At 48.0% G+C, this 20,066-nt stretch overlaps 1 protein-coding gene and 1 long non-coding RNA gene across 2 annotated transcripts; one reads left to right on the top strand and one right to left on the bottom strand.

The window, feature by feature from the left end:
* The first annotated feature begins 2,476 nt into the window (after positions 1–2,476).
* Positions 2,477–13,177, top strand: LOC133350662 (uncharacterized). The gene is made up of 3 exons (XR_009756097.1): positions 2,477–2,540; positions 2,635–2,702; positions 13,064–13,177. It is a non-coding gene; the product is annotated as an uncharacterized LOC133350662 (long non-coding RNA).
* On the bottom strand, positions 9,899–18,536 carry FBXL15 (F-box and leucine rich repeat protein 15). The gene is made up of 5 exons (XM_061565263.1): positions 17,923–18,536; positions 16,624–16,783; positions 15,286–15,585; positions 13,112–13,314; positions 9,899–11,853 (listed from the first exon to the last, which is right to left on the bottom strand). Exons 1-5 carry the CDS (start codon positions 17,943–17,945, stop codon positions 11,655–11,657), a joined length of 885 nt encoding a protein of 294 aa, XP_061421247.1. The 5' UTR covers positions 17,946–18,536; the 3' UTR covers positions 9,899–11,654.
* Between the last annotated feature and the right edge of the window lie 1,530 nt (positions 18,537–20,066).

Here is a 20,066-nt window from a genome sequence, read left to right as displayed (position 1 = left end):
CTCGCTGTCCCAGGGCACGGGATTTTTAAATCCTTTATATTAAGTTTGCTTGCTTGCGTGCTTGCGTGCTTGCTTGCTTGCTTACGACCGTGCAAATCTTTCGGTCGTTTTTTAACCCACTTCCCGTGATCCAATCGAGCTGACATTTTGCACACAGACTCGTTGTGCGTGACAATTAATTTTCGTGAAAATAAATTTCCAAAATTTTACACTGTTTAGGGAATTTTTTAAAATATTTAATTACCAATTGCTTAATGGTGGCAGACAATCATCTGACCCATAGATGGCAGCCATCTCAAGCCAGAGGACGGGAGGACTCGAGCCGCCACGCATATAAAGGATTTATAGTGAAAAACTTTGTTTTTACGGGTAAATTTTTTTTATTGAAGTTTGCCAGCTCCTGGATCAGGGGGCTGGCAGCCTTGCGGCTCTGGAACCGCCATGCCGCTTTTTAAGGACTGCAGTGCGGCTCTTGACGTTGGAAAAGAATGGCTCTTATCTTGGTTGACAATCCCTGACCATGGAAGAGTCCAGTTGCGACTAGAGCTTGCATGCACTCATTAATGACCGCTTCGTGACGTGATTTATTAAGGACCACCGTCTCGTAGTCACATTGCATTACAGCGATTGAAATATAGTTTTTTTTTATTTTCCGAATTCGAAACAATGTCTCATCTTATTGTGTTGGTTGCCGACGCCTCTTCTAGATCGACTCCCTTTCCATGTCCCCACCATGACCCAGTCGCATTGACCCTGGTGCGTGGATGCCACGGTGTGTTGGGCCTGTGCACCGCACCTCAAGGGCCCAGATTTACTCTGAGATCCCTTGCAGGTTAAGCGAAAGTTGTTGGATTATGCATTCGTTTACACCTTTTAGCATCCAGACAGGTATAGGCTACAATCTTGATTTGAAGCTTTCGTGACTGCAGGAATTTCTACTCTTTGGTTCTTTCAGTCAAGTCGAGTTTAAAACCATCATGTGAATTGTGCTCAATGCGTAGTTTTGTACGTATTTTTTTTATAATCAACTCGTGACACCTGAGAACCTAATTCAATCAGATGTGGCTGGTGCCGAGATTCTAACCCAGTTTGTCAGTGATTCAAGGTACTATGCGAGTCATTGAGCTCACCGAGGGCACCCATGCTGAACAGAGGCAGAACACACAAACTCCACACCCATGCGCCCGAGTCGGGGATCGAGCCCTAAATCTTTATTGCTGTGAGACGCGAGTGTTGCTACTGCGCCAACCGACGTCCACTGCATCCACAATGAATACAGCGTGCCAGAGGTCGCAACCGGGTACCCGATACCCGTACCCTACCCGATACCCGGCTACCCGTACCCGGCCAGGTACGGGTACCCGTTTGCGACCCTGGTGCGGCTGGGTACGGGTAGGCCGTGAGTCACTGGTGAGTCACCGTTTGTCACTCATTTCGGGTAGGGTACGGGTACGGGTAGGGAACGGGTACCCATTTGCGACCCTGGTGCGGCCGGGTACGGGTAAGGAATCAAAACCCATTTGCGACCTCTGCAGCGTGCCCCGCATACAACCCCCATGGACCCGCATGGCATGGAGGCCCTCAATTAGCAGTGGATTGACACAAAATGACCGCTCATGTACACGTGCGTAGTCCATCACGCCAACAATCTCGCAAGATTTCTTTGCACGGGTTTCCGATATTGACCGCCGATGTAATATGAGCCTCTTGAAGTGAGCGCTTGAGTCCACATCTGTCAGGTCAAGCCCGTGTTTCCCCCCCCCACTCAAGTCGACACGGCGGCGGTCGTGTCGGCAAAGCCTTTTTTTTGTTTCGACAGAGGAAGTTGTGTCGCCACGCTTGCGTCGACATAACATATAATAAACGTTTTTGGGTTTAGATCGCGTTATTTATAAATGTGTCGTAATCCTCCACCACCCGACACGGCCAATCAGTAAAAAAGTGTCACGTTGACAAAAGACAAATAGTTCACTGCTTTAGCCCACCGGTGTATTGAAGCGTGAAACCACAACATTTACAATTTGAGTACGACGTTTCGCTGGTAATTGCATCCAGCATCATCGGGCAATTCTGGCGATTCTGGCGAATTGCCCGATGATGCTGGATGCAATTACCAGAGAAACGTCGTACAACTCAAATTGTTAATGTTGTGGTTTCACGCTTACACACACCGGTGGGCTAAAGCAGTAAACTATTTGTCTTTTGTCAACGTGATACTTTTTTACTGATTGGCCGTGTCGGGTGGTGGAGGGTTACGACACATTTATAAATAACGCGATCTAAACCCAAAAACGTTTATTATGAATGATATTGGTCGCGAAAGCCTACGTGTTAAACCGACATAAAACGGTTGCGCGCGTGCAAAGCCCCCGACGACTCCACGGTTGGCCTTGTACGTTGCTGCTTGGGATGTGTGGCCAGTTTTGAGGTTTTCTCGTTGGGCGGGGGGGAAGGGTCTTGAGGGTGTCTGCCGAGACATCGTTGGGTCAATGTTTCTGCTCAAGAGCAATTGCCGCTTCCTGTGGTTTTGCGCGACATGGGTGCGTGTGCCTCTGTTTGCAATTATGATAACACAGCGTGCCTGGAGAACACCCATACTCGTGGGGTAAACCACTCAAAGCTCCATTTTCTCAGGTGGCTTTCTCTCGACCTGCTTGCTGGACTGCCACATACAGGCACTATTTTAGTGTCCCATCAGGCAGGTAGGTACATTGTGAACATGATAGTACTGGTAGGAACCACCTGGTTCCACCAGCCCACAGGGGATTATTGTGTCCGTCCGTCGTGCATCCAAAAATGGGAGGGGTGGGGGGCTGGCTGTAGAGGGGAGGGTGGGGAGGGGCTGGGTGGGGGTGGGAGGGGTGGGGCTGGGTGGGGAGGGGCTGGTCACCCCGTGGTGCCCTTATAAAACTCAACGTTTAACCTACTCACGCCGGCTTGTGCCCGCCCTCACAGTCGGGCATATTTGCGGAATACACCACGCTGCCGTTGACCCTGGCCATTGACCGAGCAACCCAACGTTCCTACCAGCTCCCTCCGCAGGAGGAATGTGTTTAAATGTGTGTGTAATCCACCTTCATCGCCGCGTTCGGATTGCAAGCGTGCATAGTTTACACCACACCCAATCGAAGCTTTAAAAAAAAACATTTTATTTTGTCAACGCCAGTTTAATATGCATATTTCTTAGCGTGATCCAGCAACCCCTGCCTCCCGTTGGCTCTGGATCACAAGCTTGCTCTGACAACAGAAACTACATTTCCTCGTGTTTATTAATTAAACTTAATCGCGTCTGTTTGACTCGAACGCTCCTCGTGGAGGGGAATGCGTGCGGAGGGTCCCGAGTTATGAAGATGGATTCAATTAAGACTCATTGTGATTTAATAACCCCTTGAACAAAGGCAACACCTGCTTACCTTCTAATTAAGAAGCATGCCGGTCATTTGCCTTCGATAAGGACGCATGCAGGGTTTTAAGTAGCAGTTGGCATCTACCAAGTGAGCACTCAGCTCGTTCTAATTCATGGGTCACGTGCTTAATTTTAAAAGCGCGTATATTCTCAACTCTGATTTCTCAGCAGTTGAACATTTTGTCTCTTTTTTTTTCTTCATATTAAGATTTGTCAAGGTAGAATTTTTTTGAAATTGTAACATTTGCGGCCGTTGATTTGTGGCGGGGGTGTGGGAGGGTAGCAGACTTGATCCCTGCTTAACTTTCCGATGTGCTGCGACATCATAATGTAAGTTGAGTCATTAACCCCCCCCCCCCCCCCCCACTTTGCGCAAGAGCGCAGAAGCATGGTCACCACATCTACGCCTCGATATAACGAACGAAACAGGAAGACTTCTCCACAAATCTGGCTGTCGCCTGATGAAGCTAGTTGTAATTACTGGCGAAACGTCGTACTCGGATTGTAAATGTTGTGGCTTGGCTCTCCAACACACCGGTGTGCTGTACCAGTATACTCCACTATACACTACACTACACACTAGTGCTGTAATAGTGACGAATTGGCCACGTTCTGTTTACGTGACAACCCTTACTAGTTGGCTGTGTCGGGTGCTGGCGGGTTTTAACGACACATATATTTACGCGATGAAACCCAAAAAACCTCTATTATGAACATCAGTCGCATGCATTTTTGGAGCGTGTTCGTCTTCTCTCCCCAGTGGTCGCGTGGATTTTTAAATCCTTTATATTAAGTTCGCTTGCTTGCTTGCGTGCTTGCTTGCTTGCTTGCGTGCTTGCTTGCGACCGTGCAAATCTTTCGGTCGTTTTTTAACCCACTTCCCGTGATCCAATCGAGCTGACATTTTCCACACAGACTCGTTGTGTGAGACAATTAATGTTCGTGAAAAAAAATTCCCCAAATTTTACACTATTTAGGGAAAACAAATTAAATATTTAATTACAAATTGCTTAATACTGGCAGACAATCATCTGACCCATAGGTGGCAGCCATCTCAAGCCAGAGGACGAGAGGACTTTAGCTGCCACGCATATAAAGGATTTATAGTGAAAAACTTTGTTTTTACGGGTTTACTTGTTCCCGGGTCCTTTATTCCCTCCACGCGTGTAGCAAACGCGCGTTCACAGTATTTGGCGCCTGTAAATGTCTCACTTCGTTGAGCTTTCAATTGTGGGCCAGGTCGCTTCTGAACGAGAGCCATACAGCTCAGCGGACCTAACCTGGTAAAATAGAACGTGTTTAGTTTATTCTTATGTGTGCTGCGTTTTTACCATTTGCTGTATTCATCTTTTGATTTAAAGCTTTCGTGACTACAGGGATTCATATTCTTGGTTCTTTCGGTTAAAGTCACGTAGAAGGGAAATAAAATAATATAAATCCACATCTGATGATGATTGCTTGTGTTGCAGTCGAAACGTCGTGAGAATTTTTATTGTTTTATATTTATATTATTTTATTATTTCCCTTCTACGTGTATTCATCTTCTCCAAAAAAGAAACAACAACGTAATTTATTTCCCTCCTCCCATGTCAACGAATGTTCGTATCACATTAACAGGTGCGTGGACGTGGCTGGGAAACAAGTATAACCCATAAAAACAAAGTTTTTCACTCTAAATCCTTTATATGCGTGGCGGCTAGAGTCCTCTCGTCCTCTGGCTTGAGATGGCTGCCACCTATGGGTCAGATGATTGTCTGCCAGTATTAAGAAATTGGTAATTAAATATTTAATTTGTTTTCCCTAAACAGTGTAAAATTTTGGAAAAAATTTTTCACGAACATTAATTGTCTTGCACAACGAGTCTGTGTGCAAAATGTCAGCTCGATTGGATCACGGGAAGTGGGTTAAAAAACGACCGAAAGATTTGCACGGTCGTAAGCAAGCAAGCACGCAAGCAAGCAAGCGAACTTAATATAAAGGATTTAAAAAGGAGCATTACTCTCGAAACCTTGCGGGGGGTGGGGGGGGGGGCAAAGCTGCCTTGGGCGCCTGCCCCACCACCACCAAATCTCCTCGTGGGGAAGAGCGTTGTGTGGGGCTGTGTGCGCCCGTGTGCTCGGAACGTTGACACGGGCCGCAAGGGTGAGACTCCCCCTCCCGTCGGCTTCATTCGGTCCCCAACGTGGCCGTGTTCACAGGGGCCGCCTTCCGCGTTGCAGTCACCCCCCCCCCCCCCCCTCGTGCGTCGATGGAAAACTTTGTTGAGAAGTTTTCCCACCCGTGACGGTGCACGAGTCGCGTACCATCGTTCGAATTAAGGGCCGTCCATAAATGACGTCACGCGATTTTGGACGATTTTTGACCCCCCCCCCCCTCGTCACACGGCGTCACAAAAAGTCAGACCCCCCCCCTCAAATATGACGTCACAAAGCTCTGCCCCCCGCCCCTCCCCCAAATAAAACATGCTTCAAATCGCTTTAAACTATTGTCATTGTAGTGCGTATTTAATGTGGCGCTGCACTGATGTCGTAGGAAAAAACATTTATTATAAAGTATATTTAATTAAGTGGAACGTGTTGTCTATATTTAAATTTGCGCATTTTGATGTGACGTCACATTTCTCAAACCCCCCTCGTCACATCGTCAAAGGTCTGACCCCCCCCCCCCAAATACGTGACGTCATTTATGGACGGCCCCTTATCGGCTCCCACTGTTGGGCCACCCGAGTTCGATCCCCAGCCGCGGCACGTGCGCCAGTGACGACTCAAAATGCGAACCGACATCAATATGCGAAGAACAAACAAATTCGGGAGAAATTAATTGGGGGGGGGGGGGGGGGGGTCACAAGACATCTGGACGAACCTGTACAGTGGTGTACTGCGATGATCTCACGTCTGCGCCTCGCGTGCACAACCCTCACTGACCAGCGTGGTGAAGTATCGTCAAGTAACCCTCGCAGGTTTTTTCGGTAAAGTCCCGTAGGTAAAAAATTAAAATTAATAAAAGTAAAATAAAATTTAAAAAATCACGACGTTTCGGAGGCAACACAAGCTTCCGTCTTCAGGTGGAACCGTCAAAGCACGATAGCTGTAAGTGACTCACTTGATACAGCTATCGTGCTGTGACGGTTCCACCTGAAGACGGAAGCTTGTGTTGCCTCCGAAACGTCGTGATTTTTAATTTTATTTTACTTTTATTAATTTTCATTTTTTACCTACGTGACTTTACCGAAAAAACCTAAGAATATGAATTCTTGCAGTCACGAAAGCTTCAAATCTAGAAATAACCCTCACAGCGCACGCGGCGTCCAGCAGTGGACTGACGCGTCCACACGATGCAGAGTGCCCGCTTCGCCAAACGTCAACAGCGGTTTCCACGCGAATGTCCTGGCTCCCGCCATAGGAATGCGGACAGTTCCACCGAATGCCTCGGCGTGGGGGCAGACCTTCATGCAGCCGCGGTTTAACTTACGAAGAAAAGAGCTGTACATCGCTAATCATTGTTACAGGAAGACGCGAAAGGCGGCGGCGCCCTGAGCACGCGCGGCACCCTGAGCACGTGCGCCGTTTAAAGCGCTTTTCGAGGCAACGTCGCCACCTGGTGGCGCGGTCGTGACAACGCGGGAGGGGGGGGGGGGTAAACCCGAGCCCGACAGGGGGGGGGGGTGTAAACCCGAGCCCACTGGGGGGGGGGTAAACCCGAGCACACTAGAGAGGGGGGGTAAACCCGAGCCCAACAGGGAGGGGGGGGGAAACCCGAGCCCGACAGAGGGGGGGTGTAAACCCGAGCCCACTGGGGGGGGGGGGGGTAAACCCGAGCCCACTAGAGAGGAGGGGGGGGTAAACCCGAGCCCAACAGGGGGGGGGGGTAAACCCGAGCCCAACAGGGGGGGGGGGGAAACCCGAGCCCACTAGAGAGGGGGGGGGGGTAAACCCGAGCCCAACAGGGGGGGGGGGTGTAAACCCGAGCCCACTGGGGGGGGGGGTAAACCCGAGCACACTAGAGAGGGGGGGTAAACCCGAGCCCAACAGGGAGGGGGGGGTAAACCCGAGCCCGACAGAGGGGGGGTGTAAACCCGAGCCCACTGGGGGGGGTAAACCCGAGCCCACTAGAGAGGAGGGGGGGGTAAACCCGAGCCCAACAGGGGGGGGGGGGGAAACCCGAGCCCAACAGGGGGGGGGGGTAAACCCGAGCCCACTAGAGAGGGGGGGGGGGGAAACCCGAGCCCAACAGGGGGGGGGGGGCAAACCCGAGCCCACTAGAGAGGGGGGGGGGGTAAACCCGAGCCCAACAGGGAGGGGAGGGGTAAACCCGAGCCCAACAGGGGGGGGGGGGGTAAACCCGAGCCCACTAGAAAGGGGGGGGGGGTAAACCCGATCCCAACAGGGGGGGGGGTAAACCCGAGCCCAACAGGGGGGGGGGGGTAAACCCGAGCCCACTAGAGAGGGGGGGGGGTAAACCCGAGCCCAACAGGGGGGGGGGGGTAAACCCGAGCCCACTAGAGAGGGGGGGGGGTAAACCCGAGCCCAACAGGGGGGGGGGGTAAACCCGAGCCCAACAGGGGGGGGGGTAAACCCGAGCCCAACAGGGAGGGGGGGGGGGTAAACCCGAGCCCAACAGGGAGGGGGGGGTAAACCCGAGCCCACTAGAGAGGGGGGGGGGGTGTAAACCCGAGCCCAACAGGGGGGGGGGGGGGTAAACCCGAGCCCAACAGGGAGGGGGGGGTAAACCCGAGCCCACTAGAGAGGGGGGGGGGGTGTAAACCCGAGCCCAACAGGGGGGGGGGGGTGGTAAACCCGAGCCCAACAGGGAGGGGGGGGTAAACCCGAGCCCAACAGGGGGGGGGGTAAACCCGAGCCCAACAGGGGGGGGGGGGGGGGAAACCCGAGCCCAACAGGGGGGGGGGTGTAAACCCGAGCCCAACAGGGGGGGGGGGTAAACCCGAGCCCACTAGAGAGGGGGGGGGGGGTAAACCCGAGCCCTACCTGATGATGGTTGCTTGTGTTGCAATCTAAACGTCGTACTATATTATTTAATTTATTTTCTTTCTACGCGACTTTACCGAAAGAACCAAAGAGTGACCCCTAATTATTTTCGTTCTTTGCAGATTTTTTTTCACACCCATTGGTATACAAACAATATTTAAAATAAGAATATGCATTTATACCGTAGGAACCTGATGAGCTATAAAGCTCTTTTTCGCAGCTGTCGAGTTATTGCGTTAAATGAGGGGGGGGGGGGGGGGTCACAAGACATCTGGACCACCTTGTATTATAATGGGGGTTGCTCCTATGCCCCCTGTTGACTACCGCATGGCACTGCTTTGTGAAGCTGGCACGCGGTGGTGGTCTGCCTCGTGGTGGCCGACAGGTGATGAGACTTCGTCTCCACCATCGGAACAAATTTACTTTCTACCAGCGACTGGCGAACCACGAGCAGGAGGTAGAAGCTACATTTAGCATTCACTGGCTTTTGATTTAAAGCTTTCGTGACTGCAGGGATTCATATTCTTGGTTCTTTCAGTAAAGCCACGTAGAAGGGAAATAAAAAAATAAAAGATAAATATATTTGATATTTTTATTCTTTTATTATTAAAATAATAAAAATATAACTTTTATATTTTATTCCATTATTAAAATAATAATAAAAAGTATTATTTTATTATTTACCTTCTACGTGACTTTACCGAAAGAACCAAGAATATTCACTGGCTTGTTCACCTTCGTAAGAGGAACCGATCTTTCATGTAGGTACAGCCTTATAGAATTCTCAGCGGACGAGACAGCCATCAGAAAACATCCAACTCACCTGCAATGCACCTCTTCAGTGCTCGTTAATGGGATTGGCAGCTGGGCACAGTGGCACATTCTGAAGGAACTTGCAGAGGTTTGGATGGTGGCTCACAGAAGACACATCGTGTGCCCAAGGCTCCCAAACCAACTGGGCTGTCAGCTGTCTTGTAGATGGCAGTCAAGCCAATTGGCTTATGAGCTATGGAGTGCAGTGTTTTTATTACGCACTTTTATTTAACTCACTCCGTCTGTTGTCTTATCCTCCAAAAATATTGTAACTCAATTTTTACACACTTCCCAATGTGCTATCGACTGCAAACTTGGTATACTTATGTCATATACTGATGACAAGACTATATTATATAATACAAAAATTAAATAATTTTTTTAACATTTTACACGCTTTTATTTAACTCTGTTGTATCCTCAAATATTGTAACTCAATTTAAACCGTCTTCCCAATGTCGTATCGACTGCAAACTTGGTATAGGTATGTCATACTGATGACAATACTATATTCTATCATTAAAAATGTTAAATATATTTTTTAAACAATCTTTTTTACGGGTATAATTGTCCACGCTCAACTGACGTTGGCTGTAAATCACCACGGTCCCTTACGTCACAGCAAGCCTCGGGGCCACTTTCTGGAGTCGTGGAGTTCTGCCATTACTCGTACGGTACATTTCATGAAAGAGTGTTTAAAAAAAAGTTTCAATATTTTTTCCCTCGTGTGTGGGATTTCTCGGGTCACACCAGTTTCTTCTCAGATTCAACAGCAATCACAAACCTGTAGACATTTCAAGCAGGCCTCGACAAAGTCTGCACTCAGAGTTATGGCATACCTGGGTAAACAGATGTTATTCTTACGAGTAAATATATGCATTAAGCCAGTTTTTCTTCATAGTACAAGTTGACACTCATTTTATGCTGTGTATATACAACATACATGTTGTTATTTGAGGCACTTTGTTATTGTTCAAATTCTGCCAAATTACTGCCACTAACTAGTGTCTGAAAAAAGTGCAACTTTTATTTTTTTTATTTTTTATAATGTAAAGCCACTATTCTGGGGTCCAATGCATGCTGGTTAAAACACAAAACAACATCTAAAAGTATGAACCTGTGCAATATATATATTTGGTTCATTACCTTATTTAGCCTTTTATATTGCAATAATATCTCCGGACATCCTTAAAAGGACTGCTTCGTGGAGTAATCACTCACGAGCAATGTGCCCTGCAGGCTGTGGCTCCACAAACACATAGTCGTTATACCAACACTCTTTCAACCAGAGCACATTATATCTTGGTAAAATGAGACACAAATCACTGTGTCCATTAAAAACACACATCGAATGCAGGTGGTGGCTCAGAAGGCAATGCCCTCTTGCAAAACTGAGCCTCTAACACCGGAAAACCTGGGTTCGAGTCCTCCGCTACGAAGATGAAACCAGATTATGAAGTACAGCAAGTTCGATATTCTCAACCCAGTGACCAAGTGGGCTATGCAAAATGACATTATACAAGTTACATTTCTACGATTGGGCTAGCGATACATTTTCGCAAGTATATTTTACAACAGATGTGAAGTGAACCGATGGTGGGCGATACAGCTGCTAAACACCAGTAGTCCTGCAGCACCGACTTACCAGCACCATCCCCCTGTGATACGGAAGACTGTCCTGATTTCTTTAGTCTTGATGTCAAGAACATAACTGGGATAGAACAGGTGAAAATAGCAGCCATGTAGCACCACAACAACAGCGAGGCTAACCACACCATTGCAGGTTACACGTTTAAATCCCGTTCCAAATGTTGGCTGAGCCCATCACCCCTCTGGGGTTGTTAAAATGAGTACCACTTTGTGGCAAGTGAACAATAGTTGTCCTATAACGCGAACAACCATACAAATGTGGTGTTTCCCCCACTGGTCCAGGACTGCCAACAGAGATTGGCATTGCCCAGTGCATAAGGGAGACACTTTGACTAAAAGAGTCACGTATGAAGAAACACGTGACAGGCATCACCAGCTTGTGTTACACCCTCCAGAACAGGATTCCACAAAATCCAGTCTTCGCGGCCTACCAGTGCACCATTCCACATCTACCAATCTTGTCCATTAAAACAGTCGTTACATATCACACACCTGATGATTGGTAAACATAACTCGCATAACATAAACGGCACCGACTCAAATTAAGACAGACGTACGTACACAAAACGCATTTGCTCGTAACTGTATCAGAGCTGAACTATATAAAAAAAAGATTTATAAAATCATGAATTCTTAGTGCAGTCTCTGGTGTTGGCACCGAGATGATTAAAACTCGCTACACTCAACGGCTCGGTCACATCACGAGGTGGGCCGACAAACAAGATGCCAACCCGAGCCAGCCACCCGCCGGCGTTGGCTCTGGCGCTCGCGACACGGCGAGTCTCCGCAGCCATCCGAGCTCAGATCTGCAGGTTGATGTACGGCAGGAGGTATCCGGCGGCGAGCAGGTCACCCAGCAGGATGACGGCGTGCTGCGGGGGCGACTCGATGTCGATGGCGACGCCGCGGCCGCGCAGGCGCGCCAGGCCGGGCTCCGTCACATTCTGACAGCCGCTCACGGACAGGGAGCGCAGCGCCGGGCAGTACTCCGCCACCGTCCTGCGCGCACAGTGATACGCCCGTGCGGTCTTTAACTATGGCTTACTGCTGATATATAAAGTATCAACTTTTTAATTATATCTAGATTTGAAGTTTTCGTCACTGCAGGGATCCATACTCTTTGGTTCTTTCGGCAAAGTCACGTAGGTATAAAATAAAATAAAATCACGACGTTTCGGGCGCAACACAAGTGTCCGTCATCAGGTGGGACAACCACAGCAAGAAACAATTGCTGAAGTGGGCAAAAGGGCTGCTGTATCAAGAGGCTTTTAGGTAAGAGAGGTGGGGAGGAGCCAGGGAGGAGAGATAGAGAGGGGGTGTGGGGTAGGAGGTAAAGCCCACTGAGCTAGAAAGATCTTTTTCAGAAGTGACCTGGCCACGAATGATAGCTCAACTGGAGTGGCTTATCATGTGGAGATTTATAGCAGATAAATACTCTTTTGTATTTAGACGTGTGTATGCTGCGCTCAAACACACAAATGCATACATACTAAGAACAAGAGCCATGGCATTCAGGCAATTTTCAATAGCAACTCATTAATTAGGCGCAACTGTGGAAGCTTTGTATGGCAGTGGCTTAAAGTGACCGAGTTGTTGAGCCAATATAAACGGGGTTTTAAATTGTTTACTGAACACCTGCTTGTTGTGTTTAGTTCGTTGTCCTTCACCCGCACCTATGATTAGCAGAGTTGGCTACATACGGTGCGAAAGAAGTTCAACTTACATACATATGACCTGTGTGATTTGACTGGGAAATTCCATTACAGTTGTCCACTGATCACATTTGATACTGGACATCTGTGAAAAAGAGCTTCATAGCTCATCGGATTCCTCCAGGATAAATACAGATTCTGATATTTGTATAGATAACAGCAACAAACTTTAATAGAAAATATTGTGACAACTATCGCTGGTGCTTATTGCTGGAAACAATAACCCTGACATTCCCCTAATGTAGCAAGGCCTCAAGATTGTTGGTTAAGAAGTATAGACTAGGGGCAAGCGCTATTAGCAAGAGCATATTAGGACTGACACATTGGTGATGTTCACATGCTCATTAAAGTGGAGTCGACATAAGAGAGGCCCAGGACAGGTGGTTGACGTTACAACCTGCTGCTGCTGTTATTCACGGGAGGTACATACACCCGAGTCACCCGGTTCGTAGTGCAGCGTGCTAATCGCTTCACTACTGTTCTCCACACTCGGACAGACACACGCGCGCGCGTGTGCGGACGGCGAGCGAGCGAGTGGCACTGACCGCACGGCAGCGTTGGTGACGCGGAAGCAACCCGAGATGTCGAGGTGCTGCAGTCGGGGGCAGCCCTTGGCCACGGCCTCCACGCCGCGGTCCGTGAGGCTGCAGTCGAGCGCCACGCCCAGCGACACGAGGCCTGGGCAGCCGGCCGCCAGGCGTGCGAGGCACTCGTCCGTCACGCTCAGGCACTCGCTCACGTCGCACGACTGCACACCGCGCACAGGCGCACATGCGCACAATGACACCGGTTTGCGATTTTCCAGCCACTCCATAGTCTCTTGTCCTTTACCCACACCTATGAGCACGGTTGGCAATGTACGGTGCGAAAGAAGTTCAACATATGTACCAACAATTCTCAATATGAAGGTGTTTTGGTAATATGTTCCAACAATGGGGAAAACCGCCAAGGTGATGTGTTTCGGTTCCGTAAAGATGTGAATCCGGTCCATAGTCTCACACTACTCAAAGAAGCGCTGAGCAATGGTGGACATCTGTGAACTACTGGACATCTGTGAACTACAAGACATCTATATTCTTGGTTCTTTCAAAGCTTATCGGATTAATCCAGGGTAAATATTCTGTTAAAATATTCATCTGCCATCTTCATTGACAGCCCTGAACTGTGATAACCGACCACAAGGGGGCACTCATTTTATTGGCACGAGAGAGATCACGACGAAACCTTAAATTTCAAGTCGCATGCCCGAGCTGCAGTACAATCCAGTTGTGGTCATTGTAAGTTTGCTAGTAAATCCCAGTTATGGGTCGACTCAGTTCATAACCCCCCTGAGGTGGACAGTGAGAAACACTCTGTGGGAAGTAAAAGCCCGGCGTTCCATTTGTCCATAAACAAAATTTTAAGAGCCTTTCAGAAGGCCTGAATTAAAAAGTTATAGAAATGGACCCCCCCCCCCCCCAGATGTGGGGGTAAAAAGTTGATCCAACAGGTTTACAAAAATTGTTGACCCCCCCCCCCCCAAGTCATTCATATCTACAGACATGGGGGTACTAGAGAAGATGATATCAGTGGCGACGACGGACGAGGCACAAAGTGCTGAGAAGCCCTCCGCTGGAGCTTGAATAAAGCCGTCGTCGGCCGCAAAAAGTTTGGAACGACTAAATTTGTCGTTGCCGAAAACAAAATAGAATTTCTACCACTGGCTCGGTAAAACGCGTTTGGCAACTGTACCACTACCGTGGTTACAGCTCTCAGGAGACTTGTGTGTTGTGATTTCGCTGCTGATTTATAGGGCGCAGTCTAAATCTTAAACCCCTGCCTCAGTGCAGGATATATTTATCCTACTCTTCACTTCATTTCACAACTCACTCGAGTCCTTATGACAAGCAGATTGCTAAGCGACAGCAGGAGAACATTTGAATGACACCCACCATATGCTACAGTTTTTTTCAGTCTTCACAAAATATTCAGAAAGTTATTATAAAAGGTCAAATCAGGAAGAGGCATTAGATCCTGTCTTGTATGGAACAGTAAACATATGTAAATGTATACTATTTACATCGTTCATAAGATATATTTCATTCATGAAAACCTGAGGCAGAAAATGCAGAAGGGATTAGAATGTTTGGCCAATTCGGTTTCGCTGGGATGCTTCGCATGTGAGAAGACACAGGAGTATCTTCAGAAAAACCAGCACGCATATCTAGTAATAACTCCCAAAAGCATCCAAACGGGACCACAAACCCGCCTGCTGTACTATCTCAGCCCAGCGGATTTGACAGGATGACAAATCTCAATACGATCCATCAACCATTGCCTCCAAAGCTCTGAATCAAAGGTGTGTATCATCATGCCCAGCTGTATTATTAGGCACCACGGTGGCGAGATGATAACTCCCTCGCCTGGTATCGATGAGGTCGTGGCTTAAATTCCGACCCTGACACCTGTATATTTGGAGTTCACATGTTCTCCCCGTGGTAGCGTGGAATTTTCTCCGGGTCCTCCGGTTTTTCCCTCCACATTTTGAGCGACGTAATGTGCCCAGGTCACTTCTAAAAAAGAGCTATATAACTCAGTGGAACTTACCTGGTAAAATAAAACGTTTATTGTGATTAACGAGTCTCAGAGCACCTAGCAGTTTCTGCCAGACACCACCAACTACCCCCATGAAAGTCAAGGCGTCACACTTCACTGCAATCGCCGCCGCCGCCGCCACTACCTCCAGCTGCGGGCAGCGCTCGGCGAGGCCGTGCAAGCACAGCGGCTCCAGCCACTTGCAGCCGCGCAGGCCGACGCGCCGCAGGCCCGGGCAACTGGAGGTGAGCGCGTGCAGGCCGGCCGGCGAGAGGTGCGAACAGCGCGCCAGCTCGGCGCGTCGCAGGCGGAGGTTGCGCCGCACGAGGGGCACGAGCTCGGCGTCGGTGAGCCAGGAGGAGCAGCCCGTGAGCACGAGCTCGCGCAGCGCGCTGCTGTGCTGGAACAGCTCGGAGAAGCACGTGCGTGGGAACGTCGACGCCACCTGCGGCTCGACGGGAACAGCACAACGCGAAGGCGGGCAGGCGATTGTGTATGCGTAATCAACAGCTTGATATCTCTCAGATGTTTCAATTCGATGGGAATCCGACTCTTTACTGTGACAGAATTTGTTCGCAATATATCAAGCATTGGCTTGATATATAGGGATGTACATTTTAGATTATTTCTAATAAGCGGTCGTGCAAGTGTATGGATGTTAAACTGCCGTCGCACCGTATGTTGGCAACCGTGCTAATCGGAGGTGCGGGGGAAGGACAACAAACTCAACACATGAAAGCGATTCTAAAGAAACGCGTTTTCAATCTCGATTTAAACGAGTTCACGTCAAGTCCATGCCACAGATTCTCCTCATTACCTCCATATATAATTGAGTTTTTTTTTCTCTCTGACAATTATGAGGTGAGTGCAGGGTTGCCATACACTTTCTGGAGGCCCGGGGAGAAATTCCAAATGAGGCCCCCTCAGGCTTTGCTGAACAAACTTTTCCACCTGCCTCCCCCCCCTTTTTCTCTGCTATAAATTTCCACACGATAATCCAAATTTGTTGTGCTATTATTTGTGGTCAGGTCGCTTCTGAAAAACAAGTTAATAGCTCAGTGGGCTTTACCTGGTAAAGCCCAAAAAATGTTTAGTTTTATTAGTTTTTCAAGTGATTTTTTGCCTCTCCAATACTTTGCACTCCCATCGTGTTTTTGCATCGTCCGCCGTTGCAACGTTCTGACCGGGCCCTGCTGGACATCTCTGAAAAAGAGCTTTTACAGCTCATCTTTCTTGGTTCTTTCGGTAAAGTCACGTAGAATGGAAATACAAAAATAATAAAAATAAATAAATAATATGCCCATACATTTTTTCCTTATTTTATTATGTTTTATTTTTATTTTTTTATTTCCATTCTACGTGACTTTACCGAAAGAACCAAGAAGATGAATCCCTGCAGTCACGAAAGCTTTAAATCGAAACTTTTACAGCTCATCGAATTCCTAAGCGGCCGTGGGCGAACGGGCCACGCCGTCCGGCTCACCTGGCTGAGGTCGAGCGAGTGGGCCGCGCTCAGATGGAGGCGCACCAGCTCGCGGAAGCGGCGGCACACGCACTGCAGCTGCAGCAGCTGCGCCAGGGGCAGGCGGGACAGCACGTGGGGGATGAGCACGTCCTCCCACGGCAGCTCCAGCAGCGAGCGCCTAGGGAGGGAGAGGGCACGGGCGGCAGGGATGGCACGTGTTGTTACAATGTGACAACGCGATTTTTTTTTATTACATTTTATTAACTTTTATTTTTCTATATTTTTTCGATCTACGTGACTTTACCGAAAGAACCAAGAATACAAAATAATAAATATTTATATTTGATTCATTTCACGACGTTGAGAATATAATAAGTATAACCCGTAAAAACAAAGTTTTTCACTATAAATCCTTTATATGCGTGGCGGCTAGAGTCCTCTCGTCCTCTGGCTTGAGATGGCTGCCACCTATGGGTCAGATGATTGTCTGCCAGTATTAAGCAATTGGTAATTAAATATTTAATTTGTTTTCCCTAAACAATGTAAAATTTTGGAATTTTTTTTCACAAACATTAATTGTCTCGCACAACGAGTCTGTGTGCAAAATGTCAGCTCGATTGGATCACGGGAAGTGAGTTAAAAAACGACCGAAATATTTGCACGGTCGTAAGCAAGCAAGCAAGCACGCAAGCACGCAAACTTAATATAAAGGATTTTAAAAAGGTTCACTTCGTGCTAAGGAATCAGAATATTTCAGAATTAGAATGCATATTTAGACTGGAAGAATCCGATGAGCTACGAAGCTCTTTTCACATTTGTCCAGGTCACAGATGTTCCAGTAGGTCGGTCATCTCAGAATGGCCAGCTGAGATGACAACGCTTCTCCCATGAGCCACTCGGCCTTCTGTGAGTGCATCTCATCAGCACAATTGGTCTCAGTACAAGCAACGCCCAGGACCGGTTTCGACATTCAGTGCCTCGTCAGCAGCCAATGCTGGTGACCTGTCCGACGTTTCGGCACAGACCTCTCTCTCTGTTCGACAACGCGGGGGGGGGGAGGGCATTCAAAAACCGAGACGCACGAATCGACCCACTAATCGAGTACAATCGCCACCGACTCGACTCCCCGTACACAGATCACACAGGAATCGAACAAAGCAAGAAATCGTCACCGACGATTCGACGCGTTTCAATTGCCGCAAGAATCGTTAAAAAACAAAACGTCCCGGCGACTCCGGAATCGATTCAGGCTCATAAATAAATGTGTGTGTGTGACAAGCTCGTGAACAACAACAACAAGAGGCACGGGGGGAGCACCTGCGGGAAACCTGCGCCTCCATGGAGCCCGGGCGGTCGCTTGTGCCTCGGGCCGCTGCAGCATGCGACGGCTGCCGATGTGAATCGCTCAGAGGGGAAAGCGGCGGTGGCGGCCCGGCTATCAACAGCCGCGAAGGGGGGAGGGCGCCCTTTGACCCCAGCCCGCGGTGACGTCACTCCCTCTCTCCCATTGGACGAGATATCGATCCAGGGGTGATTCCGAATAAGGCTGTATCGATTATCGCTCGCCTCGCGATTAATCAAGTTTCATTTTCATGTATTAGGTATAGCCCTGTGAGCCATTCAGCTCTTGAATCGGGTGCAACGGCAACAAACAAAAAACATGAACATAAAACATCTTAAAGTGAATATGTGACTAAGTGCAAACAGAAAATTCAAGAAAAGACAGCAAAAATATTGCAGAAAAAGCACCGTACACCAACGCTGTGTGCAAAAATCTCAGTGGGATGCAAGTCAAACAACAACCACAAGACAACTTAGATTAAGGCCATCAGTCTAACTCTGTACTACAACAAACAAACATGGGTAAACCAATACACTTTTCGAAATCACCAAAATAAAGCCATGAAAGCAATGAAAAAGCCATCATAGGAACTGTGACGGAATTTTCACAATAAATGGCATAAACAACATGTACTACCAAAACCCTGTCGCCCCCCCCAAAATAAAATCTCACGCGTGCGTGCGTGCGTGCGACTCGCTCGCGCGTGGCGGATTGAAGGATTTGTCGAACACGTGGACGACTTGCGGCTCTGTGTGTAGGGTGTGTCTTGTGTGTGGGGTGGGGGGAAGGAATCGATTCCGGAATCGATTAGTAAGCCTTCGAATCGTGATCGCTTGATTCGGTCTCATTTATTGCGCTTGTTGTGATGGGGGCTACGTTCAACTTCTTTCGCACCGTACGTAGCCGCCCGTGCTAAATCCCATGGCTTAAAAAAAAAATTTGTCTTTACGATCAGAGGAAACAAGAAGATCAACCCCATACGGTTTACCCGTTATTCCTGTCCAGGGAAATTGAGTTTCAATTCGGGCAATTTTTTCTAGATTTGAAGCTTTCGTGACTGCAAGGATTCATATTCTTAGGTTTTTTCGGTAAAGTCACGTAGGTAAAACATAAAAATTAATAAAAATAAAATAAAGATCACGACGTTTCGGAGGCAACACACCTGATGACGGAGACTTGTGTTGCCTCCGAAACGTCGTGATCTTTATTTTATTTTTTATTAATTTTGATGTTTTACCTACGTGACTTTACCGAAAAAACCTAAGAATATCGGGCAATTTTCTGTTGTGTATTTGTGTTTCTACCTTGTGATGAGATCTTCCAGGATGAACGTTGAGATTTATAAGGGCACGGGGCGACCAATAAGGTCTGAAATGGTCTGTAGTGAGGTAGGCACTGATAATCGGAGGTGCATGGGGAAGGACAACAAACTAAACACAACAACAATCATTTATAAAGAGTCTTCAATCTGGACGATTTAAAAAAAAGTGAAAAGCTCCCAGTGGATTCCTAATATCGGAAGAACGTTCCAGACGGCCGCAGGAGCAGCGCCATCTAAAAACGCGAGATGGGGATAGGGCTTCATTGAGGATCAAGGATTTTGTTTTTTTATTCTCAAGAGGGTCCTGCCAAATCTTTGTCGATGTTGCTGCTTCTGCTGAGTGTGATCCCAGTGGTGGTACATGTTGTTTGTCGTTTATTGTGAAAATTCGGTCACACTTCCTATGATCACTGTTACATTGCTTTGATGGCTTTATTTTGGTGATTTCGATAAAAGTTTTCTGGTTTGGCCATGTTTGTTTGTTGTAGTACGGAGTTAGACTGATGGCCTTAATCTAAGTTGTCTTGTGGTTGTTGTTGTTTTGGCTCAGTCCGGTGCTTTTTCTCAAATTTTTAGCTGTCTTTTCTTGGATTTTTTGTTTGCACATAGTCACTTTAAGATGTTTTCTTGTTCATGTTTTTGTTTGTTGCGGTTGCACCCGATTAAAGAGCCGAATGGCTCACAGGGCTATACCAAATACATGAAACTGAAAGGATGTCTGTGTGTCCCGCGTGTGACGTCACTCCACGTCGGCCAGCCCCCCTCATTAATAATCATGAGCAGGTGACCTCTTCCAAA

The sequence above is a fragment of the Lethenteron reissneri genome, chromosome 34, assembly GCF_015708825.2.
Source record: "Lethenteron reissneri isolate LAM-NWPU_2019-01 chromosome 34, ASM1570882v1, whole genome shotgun sequence".
NCBI lineage: Eukaryota > Metazoa > Chordata > Hyperoartia > Petromyzontiformes > Petromyzontidae > Lethenteron > Lethenteron reissneri.
Note: the sequence above shows the minus strand (reverse complement) of the source record. Positions and strands in the feature narration are given on the sequence as shown.

Bases quoted from the DNA above. Each gene is read 5' to 3' on its own strand.
- FBXL15 (XM_061565263.1), bottom strand. From the start codon at position 17,945: ATGGAGGCGCAGGTTTCCCGCAG. The intron at 15,586-16,623 runs GTGAGCCGGACG...GTCGAGCCGCAG, and splicing joins ACTCGCTCGACCTCAGCCAG to GTGGCGTCGACGTTCCCACG. The intron at 11,854-13,111 runs GTCAGTGCCACT...CTGTGCGCGCAG, and splicing joins GTCACCAACGCTGCCGTGCG to GACGGTGGCGGAGTACTGCC.